Raw genomic sequence first — 16,907 nt, forward strand, 5'->3', positions numbered from 1 at the left:
TGAATCTTCTCCCCTTCTCGGCGTGAGCCGGGGCGGTGGAGCGGGATGCCAGGCTCTGATCACCCCAGCGATCCCGGGCCCGCCGGCAGCAGCTCTGAGTGCTGCTGGATTAAATAATCCCACCCGGGAGGAAGGCGGGTTTAGTGCTCCCGGCTCATAAACTTCCCAGGGAGGAGCCCTGCAGTTCTGAGAGAAAGCTCAGCTGTCCCCTGGGGTCCCTTTGCCAATGGAGCTCCCTCTCTGGGGAGGAGGAAGAGGAGGAAGATGGGAGGACAAGGACCTGCAGGGTGGCCATGGGGCTGCCCCGGGAGAGCCGGCACTGCTATTCCTTGGATCTGTGCCTCCCTGTGCCTCTGCAGGATGTCGGCTTGACTAGCAATGAGAGGCGTTAAATGGTGCCCTTCATCCCCCGCCGCGGCTCCCCCTCGTCCTCGCCCGCCTTGTTTTGCAGAGCAGGAGCTGCCGCAGCAGCTGCATCCTGTCCTTGCAGGGCCGCAGGATGCAGGCAGGGCTGCACCTGGGTGCCCTCCGGATGGGCCGAATTCCGCAGCCGGGGCTCAGCAGGATCCCACGGCTTCAGCCCTGCTGGCTGCTCAGCCCCTTCCCTGGGCACAGGGTGTCCTTTTCCTGGCTGCAGGATGCTGCTCCCAGCCCTTCTCCTGGGTGGAAGTTTCTTCCAGACCTCTCCTTCCAGGCACAAGGTGCATCTGGGTCACAGGGTGCTCAGTCCCTTCCCTGGACACAGGCTTGCTCCGTGCCCTTGCCCGTGCTGCCCCATCCAAGGCAAACCGCAGGGCCTTCCCCCAGCGCTGCCTTCCCCGTCTGCCTCCCGCCTGTCAGCGTGTGAGAGGAGTTTTATTGGCCTCTTTGATGTTGTGGAGCCCAGAACTGGAGAGACTTTCATTAAAGCCCTGCCCCGTGGGCCCGGGGATTATGAATATTAGAACATTGGCCTTTTATGTGAACACGTATTGACCAGCGGCCTCGGAATCGTGTTTTTCCTAACGACACCCAAGTGCCCATTACAGCCCCAGCCTGTGGTGCTGGAGGTTTTACTGTCAGCAGCTCTTCGGGAAAGGGATAAAACCCCTTCCAGCCCCGTCCTGCCGCGGCTGCGCCTCTGTTAAAAGGTTGCTAAGCTGCCTCTGAAAGCTCAGGAAGGCAATTATCCATTAAAAAAAAAAAAAAAAAAAAGCTAATTAGGCAATTTCTCTCCGTATTTAAAGCACCCTCGAGGGTCTCGGGGGGGATTAAGATTTTGTAATATTTTTCAGCTCCTTACTTGATCGTTGCTGCTTCATCTTCTCCCTGCTGTTGTGCAATGTTGGGTAACAAAGCCCTGATTCAGGCTCCTTGTGCAAGAGCCCTTTTCCCGGTGTGGTGTGCTGGGCACCCTGCTCCGGCCATCCCGCTGTCCTGGGGACTGGGGTGGGCTCTGTTACTTGAATTAGGGTAAAATTTGGGGTTGTGTAGTGCATCCCTGCACCCTCCATGCCCGTGCTTTGCCCCCCAGCAGCGAGCTGCCCACGGTCCCTGCCGGCATTCCCCGCTGGAGCAGCCCCGGGGGTGTGTGGAACGTGGCTCCTGCATCCTGCAGGAACAGCTTGGCTCCGCCGCGGCTCTCCCTGGTGCTTTGTGCGAGCGAGCTTTTCATAGTGCCTGTGACACAGAAAAGGAACCAGCAGCCTCTGGTAATTTGGGTTGGTTTTTACTGCTGGTGCGTCAGGAGACAACTGTGAACTAATTTCAGGGATGCCATTCCATAACCTTGTGAAATCTGGACCCGTTTCGGGGGGAGGGAGGGCTCCTGGAGGCGCAGCTGGGCCGGGGGCTCCCCGGGGAGGGCCTGGCCCTGCCCTGCTCCTGGTGCTCAGCACGTCCCAGGGCAGAGTGTGCCCCCAGCCCTCTGCCCCGCTTGCTGGGCTCCGTTTTCCTTGGCACAGGCTCCTGCATCTTGCTCCATATCATGCAATGAAGGAATTTCAGCAGATCTGGAGCTGCACTGGCGCAAGCAGGTCCTGAACGCCGTGTCCCTGGTCAGCCCTGGGGTGACACCCTGGAGTGGGGGGTGAGTCCCAGAGCTCCCTGTGCTGTCCCTAAGGCTCCACCTGCACTGGGGGCGAGCGCAGCAGGGCCCATCCCGCTGCCTCTGCCCAGGGCAGGGGCTGTGGAAGCACATTTCAGCTCTGAGAGGCTGGAAAAACGCGTGAGGAGGGATTTAGTGCCTGGCTGGGACCATTGCAACGATCCGAACCAGGAGCAGGGGGAGAGGGGAAGCTTTTAGGTTGCTAATCATGAAATTTTATGGCAGCCTGGAGAGGCTGTTGCCAAACCACAACACACCCAGGCACGCACACACACAAATCAGCTGCAGGACGCCCTGGCTTCTCCTCGTGTGAGCAGAGCTGCCGGAGAGCCGGGGGGTCAGAGCGAAGCCTCTCGGTGCTGCCTCACACCCCGGCCTCTCCTTGGGAGCCAAAAAGCTTTTACAGCCTCTCAGGCCTTGTCTGTACTGTCCAAGGCCGCCCATAAAACACGACGAGGCGCAGCGTTCCTGGAGGACGCTCCAAAGGGACCTGGAGGGCAAAGAAGAGAGGCAGAGCCCCAGCAAAACTCTTCCCTGCAAAGCAGCCGGAGCCCCGGATGGATTTCCAGGCAGCCTGAGAGGTTGTTAATTCACGCCCTGATGATGAACTTAATTTTGTCTCCCGCTGAGCAAATGATGGCTTCGAGGCAGCTTGGCCTTATTGCGGCGTGGAGACTTTTGGGTTTGTGTTTTGTTTGTGTTTTGGGCTTTTCCTGCATTGTTAGCAGAGCGGGGAACGTGCCTCTGCCTGATTTATGGTGGAAGCTGCCAGGGACACTCCCGGAGCAGAGCGGGGCCTCCCCCGGCCCCTCGGGCTGCCCTGGGCCCGCGGGGGTTCACCTGCTGGATTAACTCCTCTGCGTCCTGCTGGCAAGGAAAGCTTCCCGTGTTTTCCTTCTTATTTACTCCTCTCTTATTTCCCCTCCTTCCTTCTTATTTCGCCCTCCTTCCTTCTTATTTCCTCCTCTTTTCCTTCTTATTTCCCTCTCATTCCTTTTTATTTCCTCCTCTCTTCCTTTTTATTTCCTCCTCTCTCCCTTCTTATTTCCCTCTCATTCCTTTTTATTTCCTCCTCTCTTCCTTTTTATTTCCTACTGTCTTCCTTTTTATTTCCCCCTCCTTCCTTCTTATTTCTTCCTCTTTTCCTTCTTATTTCCCCCTCTTTCCTTTTTATTTCCTCCCCTCATTCCTTTTTATTTCCTCCTCTCGTCTTTTTTATTTCCCTCCTTCCTTTTAATTTCCTTTTCTCCCTTCTTATTTCCTCCCCTTTTCCTTCTAGTTCCCCCTCATTCCTTTTTACTTCCTCTTCCTTTTTTATTTCCTTCTCTCTTCCTTTTTATTTCCCTCTCATTCCTTTTTATTTCCCCCTCCTTCCTTCTTATTTCCTCCTCTCTTCCTTCTTGTTTCCTACTCTCTTATTTCCCCCTCCTTCCTTCTTATTTCTTCTTCTCTTATTTCCCTCTTCTTCCTTCTTATTTCCTCCTCTCTTCCTTCTTATTTCCTCCTTTCTTATTTCCCCCTCCTTCCTTCTTATTTCTTCCTCTTTTCCTTCTTATTTCCCTCCTTCCTTTTAATTTCCTTTTCTCCCTTCTTATTTCCTCCTCTTTTCCTTCTAGTTCCCCCTCATTCCTTTTTACTTCCTCTTCTCTTCCTTTTTTATTTCCTTCTCTCTTCCTTTTTATTTCCCTCTCATTCCTTTTTATTTCCCCCTCCTTCCTTATTTCCTCCTCTCTTCCTTCTTGTTTCCTACTCTCTTATTTCCCCCTCCTTCCTTCTTATTTCTTCTTCTCTTATTTCCCTCTCCTTCCTTCTTATTTCCTCCTCTCTTCCTTCTTATTTCCTCCTTTCTTATTTCCCCCTCATTCCTTTCTATTTCCTCCTCTCTTCCTTTTTATTTCCCCCTCGTTCCTTTTTATTTGCCCCTCGTTCCTTTTCCTTTCCCCGTGAACATCCTCTCACTGCTCAGCTGGTCGCTGTGTGAGCAGCCCTGCCTGCGCTGGGGTTCTCTGGATCGTCCGCTCCTCTCCGACCGGAGCCATCTCCCGCCTCCATGAACCAATTAACGAGAAACTTTCCTCCAATAGAGTAAATAATTTCTTGCACCGGGGCCAGGACTGAGCTGGGAACATCCGCAGCCGTGCCGAGCTCCCCTCCCCGGCCTCGGCCTCCCGCTTCCCAGGGCCCCTGGCCAGGGCTGGGCACCGGTTCCTGCAGCCCAGCTTTTCCTGAAAAGGAGGAGCGTCCTGCCCTGACTTGCTGAACCCTGGGAAGTCCCTCAATGGAGAGGGGGACCCTTGGGTACTGGACTCGAATTTCTCAGAAAATCCGAGTGCTTTTCCCCTCCCACCATCACTCCCCAAGCGAAGGAACGTGGAAATCTGGCCAGCCCCGCACACGTCCCTGCTCTGGGCGTGGAGCTCGGGCTGGACTCCGCATTTCTGAGAGGCTCAAGGTCCTGCTGGCACAGATCCCTCTGGGCCAGGAGTTTGTACTTAATTTTTTGTGAATTTTTGTTGTTCCCCCCCCTCCCCAGCTCAGGCAAGGCCCACGCAGCTGAAGTTGTGGCAATCCCTTCTTTCCCATGAGTTCATCTCGTAATAAATCGCACCAGCCCTGCGGAGGGGGAGGAGAAAATGGAAAGATGTTTATAGAATTAATTCCCCAAAGGAAATCACACGGGGGAGGGCGAAGGGGGAAAGAGTTGGGAATTTTTTTTTGTTACAGAAGATAGATTTTTTTTTTTTTTAAGAGTTTGTTGGATGGAAAAAAATCTGCAGAACAACTTCAGTGCTGGGAAACAATTCGATTTCCTTCTCTGCTGCTCTCCAAAGGAAGAGTTCACTCCCTGTGTGGGTTTTCTGCCATGCTGGGGGTGGAAGGGACCCTTCCCATCCCATGGAATGTGCAAAAGATTCCATGTGGAATCCGCTGGTCATACCAGTGCTGAACACAGTGACTGGTTTGACTGGGATGTGTCTTCCAAAAACATTCTGTCTCTTTGAGGGCAAGGTGGGGGAAAACTCCCCCTTCTCCCTCAGGAGTTTCCCCTAATTAATGCCTGTTGTTTAGTCCCCCTCCTCAAAACTTTTAAGAAAAGGAAACCTCCCCACCCCTCCTCTGAGAGGCATCTGAAGGGCTGTGGGAACACTCGGGCACTAAAAAGGGGGAGAAAAATCAAAATAAATGAGGTTTTAAGACGTTTCACAGCAAACAGCAGCAGGAGGGTGGGAGCTGGGCTGGAGCCCAGCTCGGGTTCTGGTGTTGGGGGGTTCGGGGCTGGATCGCAGCTCTGCCTCTCCCAGTGCCGCGGGATCCGGGTCTGGATTCCAGCTCGGGCTCTCCCGGAGCCGGGGTCTGGGGCAGGGAGCCGGGGGGATGCTGACATCTGGTGGCACTGCCTCGCAGCAGCAGCCGCCTCCGCCCGTGCTCCATTCCCGCTCCGTTCCTTATCCATCCCTGCTCCATTCCCGCTCCGTTCCGTATCCATCCCTGCTCCATCCCTGCTCCATCCCTGCTCCATTCCCTGTCCGTTCCTTATCCATCCCTGCTCCATCCTTTATCCATCCCTGCTCCATTCCCGCTCCATTCCGGATCCATCCCTGCTCCATTCCCGGTCCGTTCCTTATCCATCCCTGCTCCATCCCTGCTCCATTCCTGCTCCGTTCCTTATCCATCCCTGCTCCATCCTTTATCCATCCCTGCTCCATCCTTGCTCCATCCTTTATCCATCTCGGCTCCACCCGTGCTCCATTCCCGGTCCGTTCCTTATCCATCCCTGCTCCATCCCCTCTCCATCCCTGTTCCATCCCCCTCCATCCCTGTTCCATGCCCTCTCCATGCCCTCTCCATCCCTGTTCCATCCCCTCTCCATCCCTGCTCCATCTCCTCTCCATCCCTGCTCCATCCGTGCCACTCTTCCCTTCCAGCAGCTCCATACAAACCCACAACAGGGAAAACAACCAGGGCCCCCAGAGCAGAACCTCCCCCAGCCCCACCGTGCTGAGGCTGGAGGGAAATCAGCAGCTGGGCTGGGTGGGTGAAGGGATTGGGACAGACACAGCAATTCCCAGCTCCCACAGCTCATCCCTGTCCCCATGCTGTGTTTGCAGAGCAGAACCCGGTGGTGGAGGAGCCCGAGGATGACCGTGACAAACCCAAAGTGCCTGAGGAGAAGGAGGAGATGGAGCAGCCACAGATCAAGGTGCCCGTGCAGGTGCCCAAGAGGGAGGAGGAGAGAGGGAAGGTGGAAGAGAAAGTGCAGCTGGACCGTCCTGATCAAGGTAAAGGGAGCGGGACTGGGAGCTGGGGGTTTGTGTGTGTTGTGGGACTCTGAGACTGAGATCCTGACCTCTCCTCCTTACCCTCCCCTCAGTGCACCTCCGTGGTGCTGTTGGTGGATTGAAGGTGATTTAGTGTTTGATGCTCTGGAGGTTTGTGGGGAACGTGGCCTCCAGATGAGGGAGAGAAGGAAGGGCTGGACAGGGGCAGCATGGAGCTGGGTGTGCTGGGTGTGCTGGGTGTATTGGGTGTGCTGGGTGTACTGGGTGTGCTGGGTGTGCTGGGTGTGCTGGGTGTGCTGGGTGTGCTGGGTGTGCTGGGTGTGCTGGGTGTACTGGGTGTGCTGGGTGTGCTGGGTGTGCTGGGTGTGCTGGGTGTGCTGGGTGTACTGGGTGTGCTGGGTGTGCTGGGTGTGCTGGGTGTACTGGGTGTACTGGGTGTGCTGGGTGTACTGGGTGTGCTGGGTGTGCTGGGAACCTGCTGCTCTGACCCTGCCTGTCCCCAGGGATTGCTGTGCCCGTGGGGGAGGCCCATCGCCACGAGCCCCCGGTCCCACACGATGAGGTGGTCGTGGACATGGGGCGGGAGCGGGAGGAATCCAGCGAGAACAAAGCGGCTCCTGGAGGAGCCAGCGACCGTCTGCTGGAGGAGCCAGCCAGGCTGAAGGCCCAGAAGGAGGCACTGGGCCCAAAGCAAGGCAAGGAAGTGGCTGCTGAGAACCAGCAGCGAGGAGGGACTGGTGGGCCCGTCCCAAATCTGGAGAAGGTCCCGGAGGCAGCGCTGCAGCAGGCGGGAAGGCCGCCCTACAAGGAGCTGGAGCCAGGGGAAGCCAAGCTGGAAGCCAAGGCACAGGCGGCCGTGCTGGATGGTGACACTGCCGAGGCTGCTGAGAGGGACAAGGCACAGCTCCAGCTCCCCAGGAAAGCAGAGGAGGCTGCAAGGCCTGTGGAGAAGGAAGCAGAGCCTGGTAAGCTCCTTTCACAGCAGCTCATCTGAACCATCTCTTCTGGGCCTGTAGTGCCCCTGGAGTCGGGACAATTTGGTCATTCCCATCTCCATCCTGGTGCTTCCTTTGAACTCCACGAGTGGAGCACGTGAGTGAGCACAGCCCCTCCGGCAGCTGCTGCGGGAAGGGAGGAATCTGGTGGCTTTGACAGCTACTGCAAGAGCTGTCAAACAGTTGTTCGCTACCCGCCAAAATGTCAGGTGCCGTGCTGTTCCTGCACGGCTCCCAAATCACCGGGGACACGGAGCCGGGAGATCTTGACAGGGAACACATTGCCAAGTGCCCGTCTAAAAGCCAGTTAGAGCTGTTCTTGCATGTTAATTGGCCGAGGTAGTTAGTGCTGGCTCGCTGCCACCAGGCACGGGGTTGTTAAATATTGGGTTTATTACTTCCCTCGCAGCCGGCGCCTTGGATGCGAGCGGTGCCGGGACGGCGTGGAGGCGTTCTAGGGAACATCTGCACTGACAGCAAAGCTCTGTGGCCCTTTCCTTTGCAGGTGAGAAGCAGGAGCTGCCCCTCCCAGAGAGAACAGAGCTGCTGGAGAAGCAGAACACCGAGGAGAAGCAGGAGAAAGCAGGGGGTGAGTGTGTGTCCTCAGGGTGTGTGGGGATGGGCTTGGATCTCCTCGGATCCCTCTCTGTGGGAGGATGGTGTCTTGAGGCCACAGTCCCTGCACAGCATCAGGTGGTGCCTGTCCCATCTCTGGCACACCTGGCAGGGCCACTCAGGGACCTGAGTCATGCTGGCACCCAGGCCTGGCTGCTCCCTGGTGTTGGAGCCCTGGGAAGAGGGAGACAGGAGTGAAACTGCTCCTGCAGGACAGTGGGAGGGGCAGGTGCACATGGGGACACCTGAACACATCACAGGGAAAAGCTCCTTCCCCCCAAGGCCCCAGCTGCTCTGTCCCTGGGGCTGAGCTCCTCCCTCCAACCTCTGCCTGACAATTGGGGCTTGGAGCCTGAGCTTGGACTTGTGTGCTTGTGGACTTTCTCTCATCCCATCCTCTTCCAGCTTCCTTCTCTCTCTCCTGGCAGGGTTTGTGGAGTCAGATCTTCCTGCCAAGGAGAGCCCTTGCAGCCCATCCAGAGCTGACATGATTTCTGAGGGCCACAGGGGTTTTACTTCCTCTTTTTCCCCTTTTCCAGAAGCAGGGCCAGCAAAACTGCTGGACCACAACGTGCTGCTGCAGGTGATCAAGGAGCAGCAGGTGCAGCACAAGCAGCTCCTGGACCAGCAGGCAAAGCTGCTGGCAGTGATCGAGGAGCAGCACAAGGAGATCCACCAGCAGCGGCAGGAGGAGGGGGCAGAGGAGAAGCCAAAGCCAGGTAAGGACATGGCCAGGGAGCAGGAGCCCTCCAGAGGGTGCTCACAGCTCAGAGCGGCTCTAAAATCAAACTGGGAGAGATCTGAGCTCCTTTGGCACGTGGCAAAGTCCCCTTGCACGGCCATTTCTGTAGGGATACCCACAGCTCTGCTCTTCCTCCTGCGTGGCCCCATCTCGTGTCTCACAGGATGTGGTGGCAGGAGAAGGGAATGTCCTGAGAAACGTTTTCCATGTGGGTTTTGTCCTGCAGCAGAAGCACAGGCAGAGCCTGCCGTGCCCCTTTCCAGGAGCAGGGAGGACGAGGGCCTCGGAGCCAAGGGAGACACGGCCGGGAAGGAGCAGCTGGGCCAGCAGCCCCCCGATTCCACCAGGCAGCACAGGGACGTGCTGGGGAATGTGGAGGAGGCTGGGCAGAAGCGTGACATTCCTGCGGCTGCTCCCAAGGAGCGGAAGGTGCCGCTGCAGGAGATTGAGAGAGCTGTGAAAAATCCCGTGGAGAACCGGGATCCCCTCCACGGGGATGCCCAGCGTGTTCCAGCAGCCAGAAACCACCTGGAGAAAAAGGCCTTGGCGGAGGATTTGGGAGGAGAACGTGAAGCCAAAGCTGGAAGAGATGTCCACCAGAAGAAGAATTTCCTGAAAGCCGTGGAAGCAGCTACAGCTCCCATCCAAAGAGAACAGCCGGGGGCTGCCAAAGTTCAGGGAGTAGCAGGAAAGGGCTTGGAAAGAGACTCAGGAACAGACCTTAAAGCCAAAACTCTGAGTCAGGTGGAGCCCAAGGAGCTGGCAGGGGTGTCGGACTCTTCCAGTAACAGGAATGTGGCAGTGAGGGAGCAGCACCCCCGGGACAGGGAGCGGCCGAGAGCAGCGCAGGCCGAGGGAGCGGGCGGGCGGCAGCGGGACCCGCCCGGCCACGGGCACGGGAAGGGGGAGGATCCCGGGGAGGAACCCCCGGGCGGCCGGCAGGGCCGGGGGGATGGGGGTCCCTCCAACGGTGCCCCTCAGGACGCTCCAGCAGGGAAATCTGAGGACGGAGCAGCCGCCCCCAGGGATCCACAGCAGCCGGAGCGCGATGTCAAACCCAACCGGGAGCTGAAGCTGCAGGGGGGGCTGGACCTGCGGCGCAGGAGACGGGACCTGGACCTGCTGCCTCCCGACCAGGAGGAGGAGGAGGAGGAGGAGGAGGACGGGGAGGAGGCTGCAGCAGGAGCAGGGGGGGTCCTGATCGGCCTGAACCCCCTCCCTGACGTGAAGGTGAACGACCTGCGGAGCGCGCTGGAGGCGCGGCTGAGCCGGGTGGCCGAGGGCGCGCAGCACCTGGTGCGCAGCCGCCACATCCAGCAGGTGACACAGGACACCAGCCCGTGACAGTGTGCCTGTGCTCCGCAGGGAGGGCTCGGCCTCACTGAGTGCGGAGAGATCTGAGCCAGCTGCACCTTGCTCGGATCCACGGGATCTCCTTGGATCCCTGAGCGCCACCCTGGGTGTGCCTGCGGGTGGCCAAGGAGATGGTGGCACTGGAAGTGACATTCCTGCTGTCCCCTGCCTTCCAGAGCTGCCATGCACCTCGGCTCCCTGCCAGGCCGCTGCTCCAAGGAGCTTTTCCAGCATCTCATTCACATCCAATTGCCTTCTCCAGCCATCTCCTAGCTCCTCTCAGAAGCAGGAAGGGGCTCCATGGCCCTGGCTGTGCCGAGGGGACCTGGGATCCATCCCCACCTCGGGAAGGGCTTTACCCCAGTGAGCTGAGGACCAGCAGAGCCAGCGCTCCAGTGCTGGACTGGGAGCAGAGCCTCATTTGTCTGGGCCACAGTGGTGGTTTAGGAACCTCATTTAGTAGAAACGCTGCCTTAACTGGGCACAACTGCTGTTGTGCTGCCTCTCTCCCAGGGATGGGGTTCCTTGGCACACACTGGGACCACACAGAGCTCTGCCCCTGCTGCCCTCCCTGGTGTTCCTCTCTGTGCTCTCCAGCTCCATTTCCCCTCTCAAAAGTGCATTAAGAAGCTCAACTTCCCCATGACCCTTCCCAACCCAGCTTGATTCTCCTGCCGGAGGTGAGTGGTTTGGGAGAAAGCATGGCAGGGCCAGGTGGATCCAGGGGCTCCACCTGCCTCTGCCTGTGTTCCCTGTGCTCTTCCCAGCCTCCCCCCGCCCTGTTCTGCATCCAGACAGGTCCCTGCTCCACCTCTGGGAGTTTGTTTGGTGAGCAAAGAAGGGAGGAGCTTCCCCAAGAGCTCTGTGTTGTTTCAGGCTCCCCGTGATTCACCCCTTGGGGTTTTTTTTTTTGGGGTTTTGTGTTTTTACATCCTGACCTGCGAATGTACAGAATTCAGTCCCAAAGCTGTCCCTAGACCGGCTGAGAATTCCCAGCCTGGAGCCCTCAGACCTCATCACTGTGGTGGCTTTTCTATCCCGACCTCCAAATGTCTTTGGCGACCTCGAGTCTGTGTCCAGTGGGACCCTGCAGAGCCGGCACGGGGTGGGACCGTCCCCGCCTGGTGCTCCCGGGGTGTCACAGCCCAGAGTGACAGGGAAGCCCCCTGGGGAGTCCTTTGGGAAGACCCCCCGGAACACTGTGGCCTTAAACCCCTGAACCCAACGAGCTTCTTCATTAACGCTGTCGTCAAGCACAAGCAGCACGGCCGGGAGGCGGGGACGGGCTCTGGAGCTCCAGGGCTGTCCCGGGACAGGGATCCGGGCTGTGGCACATCCACATCCAGCCTTCCCTTCCTGCGGTGCCAGGGAGCCCGATCGGCTCCTCGTGCCCTGTGCTGCCGGCTCCGGCCCCGCGGGGGCACCGCCGCCTGCTCGTTGTTCTGTGTGTGAACAGAAGGGACCAAAGATGCTCCTGACATTGATGCTCCTGACATTCCTGCTCTGGGAATGCCGCGGGCACCCCGGCCTGGGCGGGAGCCGCCTTGTCCCGCCGGGATCGGCTCCCCGGGGCGGGGGGGACGCTGGCACGGAGAGCCCCGAGTGCGGGCTGAGCCCATCAATAAAATAAGCTGAAGCATTGTGATCTGAATTCTTTTCTTTTTTAATAAATAAAAATAAATCTGTGACCTTCACCCAGCTCGGAGCTGAGCCGCCTCCGGGCCGGGGAGCGGGATGGCAGCTCCGGCTCCGGGCGGGGGCTCCGTCATTTGGGGACAGTCCGGTGCTTGGAGGGTCTCACTCCCCACCAGCGGCTCCGGGGTCACTTGGGCGTCGCCTTTGCCTGCAAAGAGCCGCGGTCAGGACGGGCCCAGGCCGCCGCCCTCCGCCAGCACCGGGACCGGGCACGGGGACCGGGACAGGGCCGTACCGCGCGGGCGAAGCACTCCCGCAGCGCCTGGAACTCCTGCAGGCACGCGTCCCGCCGCAGCTCCGCCGGCCCCGCCGCCGCCGCCGCCACGCACCGCCCGTAGGCCGCGGCCTGCGGGAGTCACACGGGACCGGAGCGGGGGCACCGGGACCCCCTGCAGCCGCCCCCCTGTGCCCCCCCGGCACCGGAGCCGCCCTCCCGTGCCTCCCCCGGCCCCACCTGGTTCCCGCAGGCCGCCAGCGCCGCCGGGAAGCGCCGCAGCCGCGCCCGCGCCCGCAGCCACACTCCGCGCCCCGACATCGCCTCACCGCATGGGCGCCGCCATGCCCGGGCGGCCGCGATTGGCTGCCCGTCCCGCTCGTCACACACCGCGCTCGCCTATTGGGCAGAGCCAACCAAAACCACGCCCCTTTAATTGGGCATTCGGCGCGGGCGGCTCTGATTGGTGGAAATGCCGGTTGTTTATGTCCCGCCTCCTTCAGGCGTCAACTTCATAAGGCTCTTCCGCCTGGAGCCCCGCCCTCTGTCACCGATGATTGGTTGAGCGGCAGAGCTTCGCCCTCTTATTGGTGGAAATCAACTTCCGGGGGGCGGTTCCCTGAGGCCGCCGAGGGAGCGGGCAGGGCCGGTGCCGGCAGTGTCATGGCGGCGCCGCTGCGGGACCGGCTGAGTTTCCTGAGCCGGGTACGGACCGGGGCTTTTGGGGGGTGCGGGGGGGGCTGCCGGGGCGTGACGTCACTGCTCACCCGCCACGTCATCGCTGCACCCCTCACTCGCTTCTGCAGCGGCCTCACTCCGCCCTGACCGGGCCGGGCCTGCCGAGGGGCCTCGCTCCGGTCCCCAGCACCGGGGAACGGGCCGGGTCCGCCCCTTCTCACGCCGCCCCCTCCTCCTCCAGCTGCCGGTGTTGCTGCGGGGCACGGCCGACGACGACACCCCGTGCCCCGGGTACCTGTTCGAGGAGATCGCCAGTATCCTTCGCGGGGCACCGGGCAGGGGGGATCCTGGGGCAGGGAGGGGATCCCGGGGCAGAGTGAGTTCCCCGGGGGTGCTCCAGGCCGTGGTGGGCTTTGGAGGCCTGCGGGGCTGGCTGGGGGCAGCCGTGGGGCTGTGGGGTCTGGCTGGGACCCTGTGAGGGGCTGAATTCCCGGCACTCGGGGGCTGCTGCTGCCTCCGATCCCGGCTGGATCCATAACCCGTCCCCAGAGATCTCCCACGAGTCCCCCGGGAGCAGCCAGTGCCTGCTGGAGCATCTCCTGACACGGCTGCAGAGCAGCTCCTGCCACGTCAAGCTGAAGGTGGGTCCGTGCTGGGAGTGATGGGGGGTGATGGGATGGACCCCCCCGCTCCAGGGAGAGCAGCTGTGACTTGTCCTTGTCCCCCGAGGCAGGTGCTGAAGATCCTGCTGCACACCTGCTCGCAGGGCTCCCCCCAGTTTGTGCTGCAGCTGAAGAGGAACGCCAGCTTCATCCGGGAGGCTGCGGGTAACGGCCTGGGGGGACAGGGCGGAGCAGCAATGGGGGGCTGAGACCCCAGAGGGGCTTCTGCTGGGCCAGGAGCACGGTCCTACCCCTCTGTGTGTCTGCAGTGTTCTCCGGGCCCCCAGACCCCCTCCACGGCAACAGCTTGAACCAGAAGGTGCGGGCGGCGGCGCAGGTGGGTGCTGCAGGGACAGGGCAGCCCCCTGCTCGGGGACTCTGGGGTTCCCAGCACTGCCAGCACTCCTCTCTCTCTGTGTCTCTCAATCCCACAGGACCTGGCCAGCATTCTGTTCTCGGATGCCCCACTGCCACAGCCCCTGGCACTGCCCGCCCGGCCCCCGGCCCCTGCTGGTGAGCACAGCCCCCCGGGCCAGGCCCTCGCTCAGGGTGACAGGGACACAGCAGCAGAGGGGACCCTGAGTGCCTGTGCCCCCCTGACATTCCCTGTGCCTCCCCAGGGATGGGCTCCAGCCCCAGCCCCTGTGGCTCCCTGCAGGGATTCGGCTTCAGCAGTGACAAGAGCGGCTCTGGTGAGTCCTTGCTGGGTCCTTTCCTGCTGGGAACTGGGGCAGGGCCATGGAGGTCACTCTGTATGGGGGTTCTCTGAGCTCCCAGAGTTCCCCCAGCCCCCTTCCTGGGGTGCTGGGGTGATCCCATGGGGCTGGGCTCCCCTGACACCCCAATCTCTGCAGCTTCCACAGGAGAGGCCCTGCTGAGCAGCCTGCAGCGGGCGGCCGAGGCCGTGGCCCAGGCCGTGCTCCCGACCCCGGGGGGACCCCGGCGGCCCCGTGGGGACCTCCCCGAGGACACCTACGAGCCCGTCCGAGCTCCATCCCCCGCCAGCAGCCCGGCCCTGCCGCCCCCGACCCCTCCTGCACCGCGTGCGTCCCGAGGTGGGCCCTGGGGGGGGTTTGGGGGGTCCCCAGCCGTTGTGGGGGGTTTGGGGAGCCCAGCTGAGCAGCGCTGTCCCCGCAGTGAGCCACCAGCCCGGGCAGGCCGGGGGAGGCTGGGAGGAGGCAGAGAGCGGGCACAGCTCCCGCGAGTCCTCGCAGGGCCACGAACGCAGCCGCGCCTCCGACTCGGGCAGCAAATCCGGCAGCGACAGCCGCTCCGGGGCCAGCCGGGAGCTGAGCCACGGGGCTGACAGGTGAGAGGGGCCCCCCGGGGCTGCCCTGCCCTGGGGCTGTCCCAGGGCATCCCCACAGACCCTCCCCTCATTTCCCACACCCCTGATCCAGCGTGCCCTGGCATTGCTGGCTGTGCTCCCTCCGGGGTCCTGCCAGCCGTGGGTGGGCAGGGCTGCTCGGGGTGGGGGTCCCTGTGTGCCACCCAGGGGGTGTGCAGGGACCCCAGGAGGAGCAGCAGGTGGCCCCTGTCCTCACAAGGTGCGTCCCCAGCAGGGTGGATGCTGACAGCCCGGGTGACTGCCGCAGGGAGCTGAGCCTGGTGTCAGGATTGACGCGTGGGGCCAGGGTCTTCCTCACCAGGGAGGAAGCTCAGCACTTCCTCAAGGAGTGAGTGTCAGGTGCTCCCTGGGGCTGGGGGGCTTCAGCTCCCTTTCCTGGCTGCCCAGGCCTGGTTTCTGGGGTGGGAAGGGGCTGCAGGTGACTGTGACCCCATCCCTGGGCAGGTGTGGGCTCCTGAACTGTGAGGTGGTGCTGGAGCTGCTGGGCCGGGCACTGGAGGATCCCAGTGACAGCGTCCGCATGGTGAGCACAGGGGCTCCCCTGGGAGGGCTGCGGGTGTCTGCGGGTGTCTGGGGGCCTGCCAGGCTCAGCTGCCCTTCCCCACAGAGGTCCATGTGTGCCATCTCTGCCCTCGGCTGCTCCGACCTGCTCTCCCCTGAGCAGATCCTTGCTGTGACCCAGCAGCGCCTGCAGCACCTCAGCCAAGGCAGCCCAGGGCCCGTGGCCAACCGAGCTACAAAGGTGACTCTGGGGACATCCCTGTGCCCAGTCCCTTGGGTGGGGGCTCCTGGCACAGGTGTGACAGCCCCTGGGGACACACAGCCCTTGGGAATGGCTCTGTGGATGTGCCAGAGGGGTGGTTGGGCTGCCTTTTCCAGGGCGGGGTGATGCTCCCTCTGAGCTCTGGGACATGGGGACAGTCCCTGTGCCTGGGAGGTGCCAGGCTGATCCTCTTTGCCGATGCCACTCTGACTGTGCCCACCCCCATCCCAGATGCTGCGACAGTTCGAGGCCCTGTGCCGGGCCCAGCCCTCCCCGAGGGCCCCACGCCCGCCCTCAGCCCCCTCAGCCGGGGATCTGCTCATGGACATCCCAGCCGTGGCTTCTGAGAGCTTCCTGACCCCCCTGAGCCCGGCCCCGAGCCCTGTGCCCCCTGCAGCCCCTCCTGAGCAGCCAGGGCTGGCATCAGAGCTGCCCGGGGCCGCGGTGCCAGCCTGTCCCTGCCAGCAGGATGGGGACAGCAGGCTGGCAGGGGACATGGCAGCCCCCAGCCTGTCCCTGTTCGCTGGCATGGAGCTGGTGGCCCGTCCTGGCACCGTGCTCCGGCCACACTCACCCCCGGTGGAGCCACGGGCACCATCCCAGCCCCAGGACAGGGGGACAGACACGGACGGAGGGACAGACACAGAGGGCCCCCCGCAGCCCTCAGCCTTCGCCTTCCTCAACATGTAGCTGCTGTGGGGCCCCGGGGGCGGCGGGGGCTCTGCCCCCCTCCCTGCGGGGCCTGCGCTGTCCTGGTGCCTCGGGGACACGGCTGAGATGGCCACAGGGCTCCCAGCCGGTGACAAGGTGACAATGTCCCTCGTGGTGTTGAGGGCAGGCAGAGGGGCACTGCCCCTCGCTCCTTGGAGCTGCACAGGGGTGTGGGACACGCTGGGACTGAGCTGGGGGTGCCATGGGGACCCCAGCATGGCCATGGGTGCTCTTGGGTGGCCCCCAGCTGCAGCCTGGGCTCTGGGGGGTGTGGTGGGGGCAGGTGCCATCCCCATGGGACCCACCAATAAACCCCACTCGGGCCTGGCAACGTGTGACTTCTTCCTGCGCCGCTGACGGAGCCTGGCCCATGGCTCCTCCTGGCCCCCAGCCCCACGTTCTCCTGCAGCCCCATGGCCCCCAACAGCCCCACAGCCCCCCCTGCCACCCTGCTCTCCCTCATGCTGCAGCCCCCCTGGTAGCCCCCTGGTTTTCCCCCTTCCTCCCCACTTTTTCCCATGGCCCCCAATAATCCCCCTGCCCCACAGTACCCCCTCCCCAGCCTGGCGTTGGAGCCATATTTTACGCATTCATTTTCTTTTTATCTTGACATTTAATTTTTTTTAATTAAAAAATTAAACCGCGCATCCCTACATTATCCAAATCACTTACCATCAATACACTTTCAATTAACCTTCCTCTGTACTTCCTAGCATCAAAAACAATAGCCAATCTAGTATCAATAACAATAACCCGCTCCCTACA

General features: G+C 61.4%; 3 protein-coding genes across 5 annotated transcripts in view; 2 read left to right on the top strand and 1 right to left on the bottom strand.

The window, feature by feature from the left end:
* The window catches only part of SLC38A10 (solute carrier family 38 member 10), a 31,262-nt gene extending 19,546 nt beyond the window's left edge, over positions 1-11,716 (top strand). The window contains exons 12-16 of the mRNA XM_074554821.1: positions 6,196-6,366; positions 6,870-7,331; positions 7,867-7,950; positions 8,516-8,695; positions 8,945-11,716. Of these exons, the coding sequence (XP_074410922.1) occupies positions 6,196-6,366; positions 6,870-7,331; positions 7,867-7,950; positions 8,516-8,695; positions 8,945-10,062 (2,015 nt within the window). The 3' untranslated portion in view covers positions 10,063-11,716. The remainder of the gene's footprint in view (positions 1-6,195; positions 6,367-6,869; positions 7,332-7,866; positions 7,951-8,515; positions 8,696-8,944) is intronic.
* NDUFAF8 (NADH:ubiquinone oxidoreductase complex assembly factor 8) lies at positions 11,717-12,375 on the bottom strand. The gene is made up of 3 exons (XM_074554823.1): positions 12,221-12,375; positions 12,002-12,112; positions 11,717-11,914 (listed from the first exon to the last, which is right to left on the bottom strand). The coding sequence occupies exons 1-3, from the start codon at positions 12,299-12,301 to the stop codon at positions 11,894-11,896; spliced, it is 213 nt and encodes a 70-aa protein (XP_074410924.1). The 5' UTR covers positions 12,302-12,375; the 3' UTR covers positions 11,717-11,893.
* A 223-nt stretch (positions 12,376-12,598) lies between these two features.
* TEPSIN (TEPSIN adaptor related protein complex 4 accessory protein) lies at positions 12,599-16,554 on the top strand. Of its 3 annotated transcripts, none has more exons than XM_074554942.1 (13): positions 12,599-12,685; positions 12,900-12,972; positions 13,208-13,299; positions 13,392-13,485; positions 13,590-13,657; positions 13,755-13,833; positions 13,941-14,012; positions 14,175-14,375; positions 14,458-14,629; positions 14,880-14,996; positions 15,113-15,191; positions 15,276-15,410; positions 15,663-16,548. In XM_074554942.1, exons 1-13 carry the CDS (start codon positions 12,644-12,646, stop codon positions 16,119-16,121), a joined length of 1,683 nt encoding a protein of 560 aa, XP_074411043.1. In that variant the 5' UTR covers positions 12,599-12,643; the 3' UTR covers positions 16,122-16,548. The 3 variants fall into 3 exon arrangements, with proteins under 3 accessions (XP_074411043.1, XP_074411044.1, XP_074411042.1); XM_074554943.1 differs by having other exon boundaries at positions 14,883-14,996; positions 15,663-16,546; XM_074554941.1 differs by having other exon boundaries at positions 12,601-12,685; positions 12,787-12,972; positions 13,189-13,299; positions 14,883-14,996; positions 15,663-16,554.
* Positions 16,555-16,907: the final 353 nt, after the last annotated feature.

The sequence above is a fragment of the Zonotrichia albicollis genome, chromosome 19 (assembly GCF_047830755.1).
Source record: "Zonotrichia albicollis isolate bZonAlb1 chromosome 19, bZonAlb1.hap1, whole genome shotgun sequence".
Lineage (NCBI taxonomy): Eukaryota > Metazoa > Chordata > Aves > Passeriformes > Passerellidae > Zonotrichia > Zonotrichia albicollis.

Bases quoted from the DNA above. Each gene is read 5' to 3' on its own strand.
- NDUFAF8 (XM_074554823.1), bottom strand. From the start codon at position 12,301: ATGTCGGGGCGCGGAGTGTGGCTGCGGGCGCGGGCGCGGCTGCGGCGC. The intron at 12,113-12,220 runs GTGGGGCCGGGG...TGACTCCCGCAG, and splicing joins TGGCGGCCTGCGGGAACCAG to GCCGCGGCCTACGGGCGGTG. The intron at 11,915-12,001 runs GTACGGCCCTGT...GGCTCTTTGCAG, and splicing joins GGGAGTGCTTCGCCCGCGCG to GCAAAGGCGACGCCCAAGTG.
- TEPSIN (XM_074554941.1), top strand. From the start codon at position 12,644: ATGGCGGCGCCGCTGCGGGACCGGCTGAGTTTCCTGAGCCGG. The intron at 12,686-12,786 runs GTACGGACCGGG...TCGCTTCTGCAG, and splicing joins GGCTGAGTTTCCTGAGCCGG to CGGCCTCACTCCGCCCTGAC. The intron at 13,658-13,754 runs GTGGGTGCTGCA...TCAATCCCACAG, and splicing joins AGGTGCGGGCGGCGGCGCAG to GACCTGGCCAGCATTCTGTT.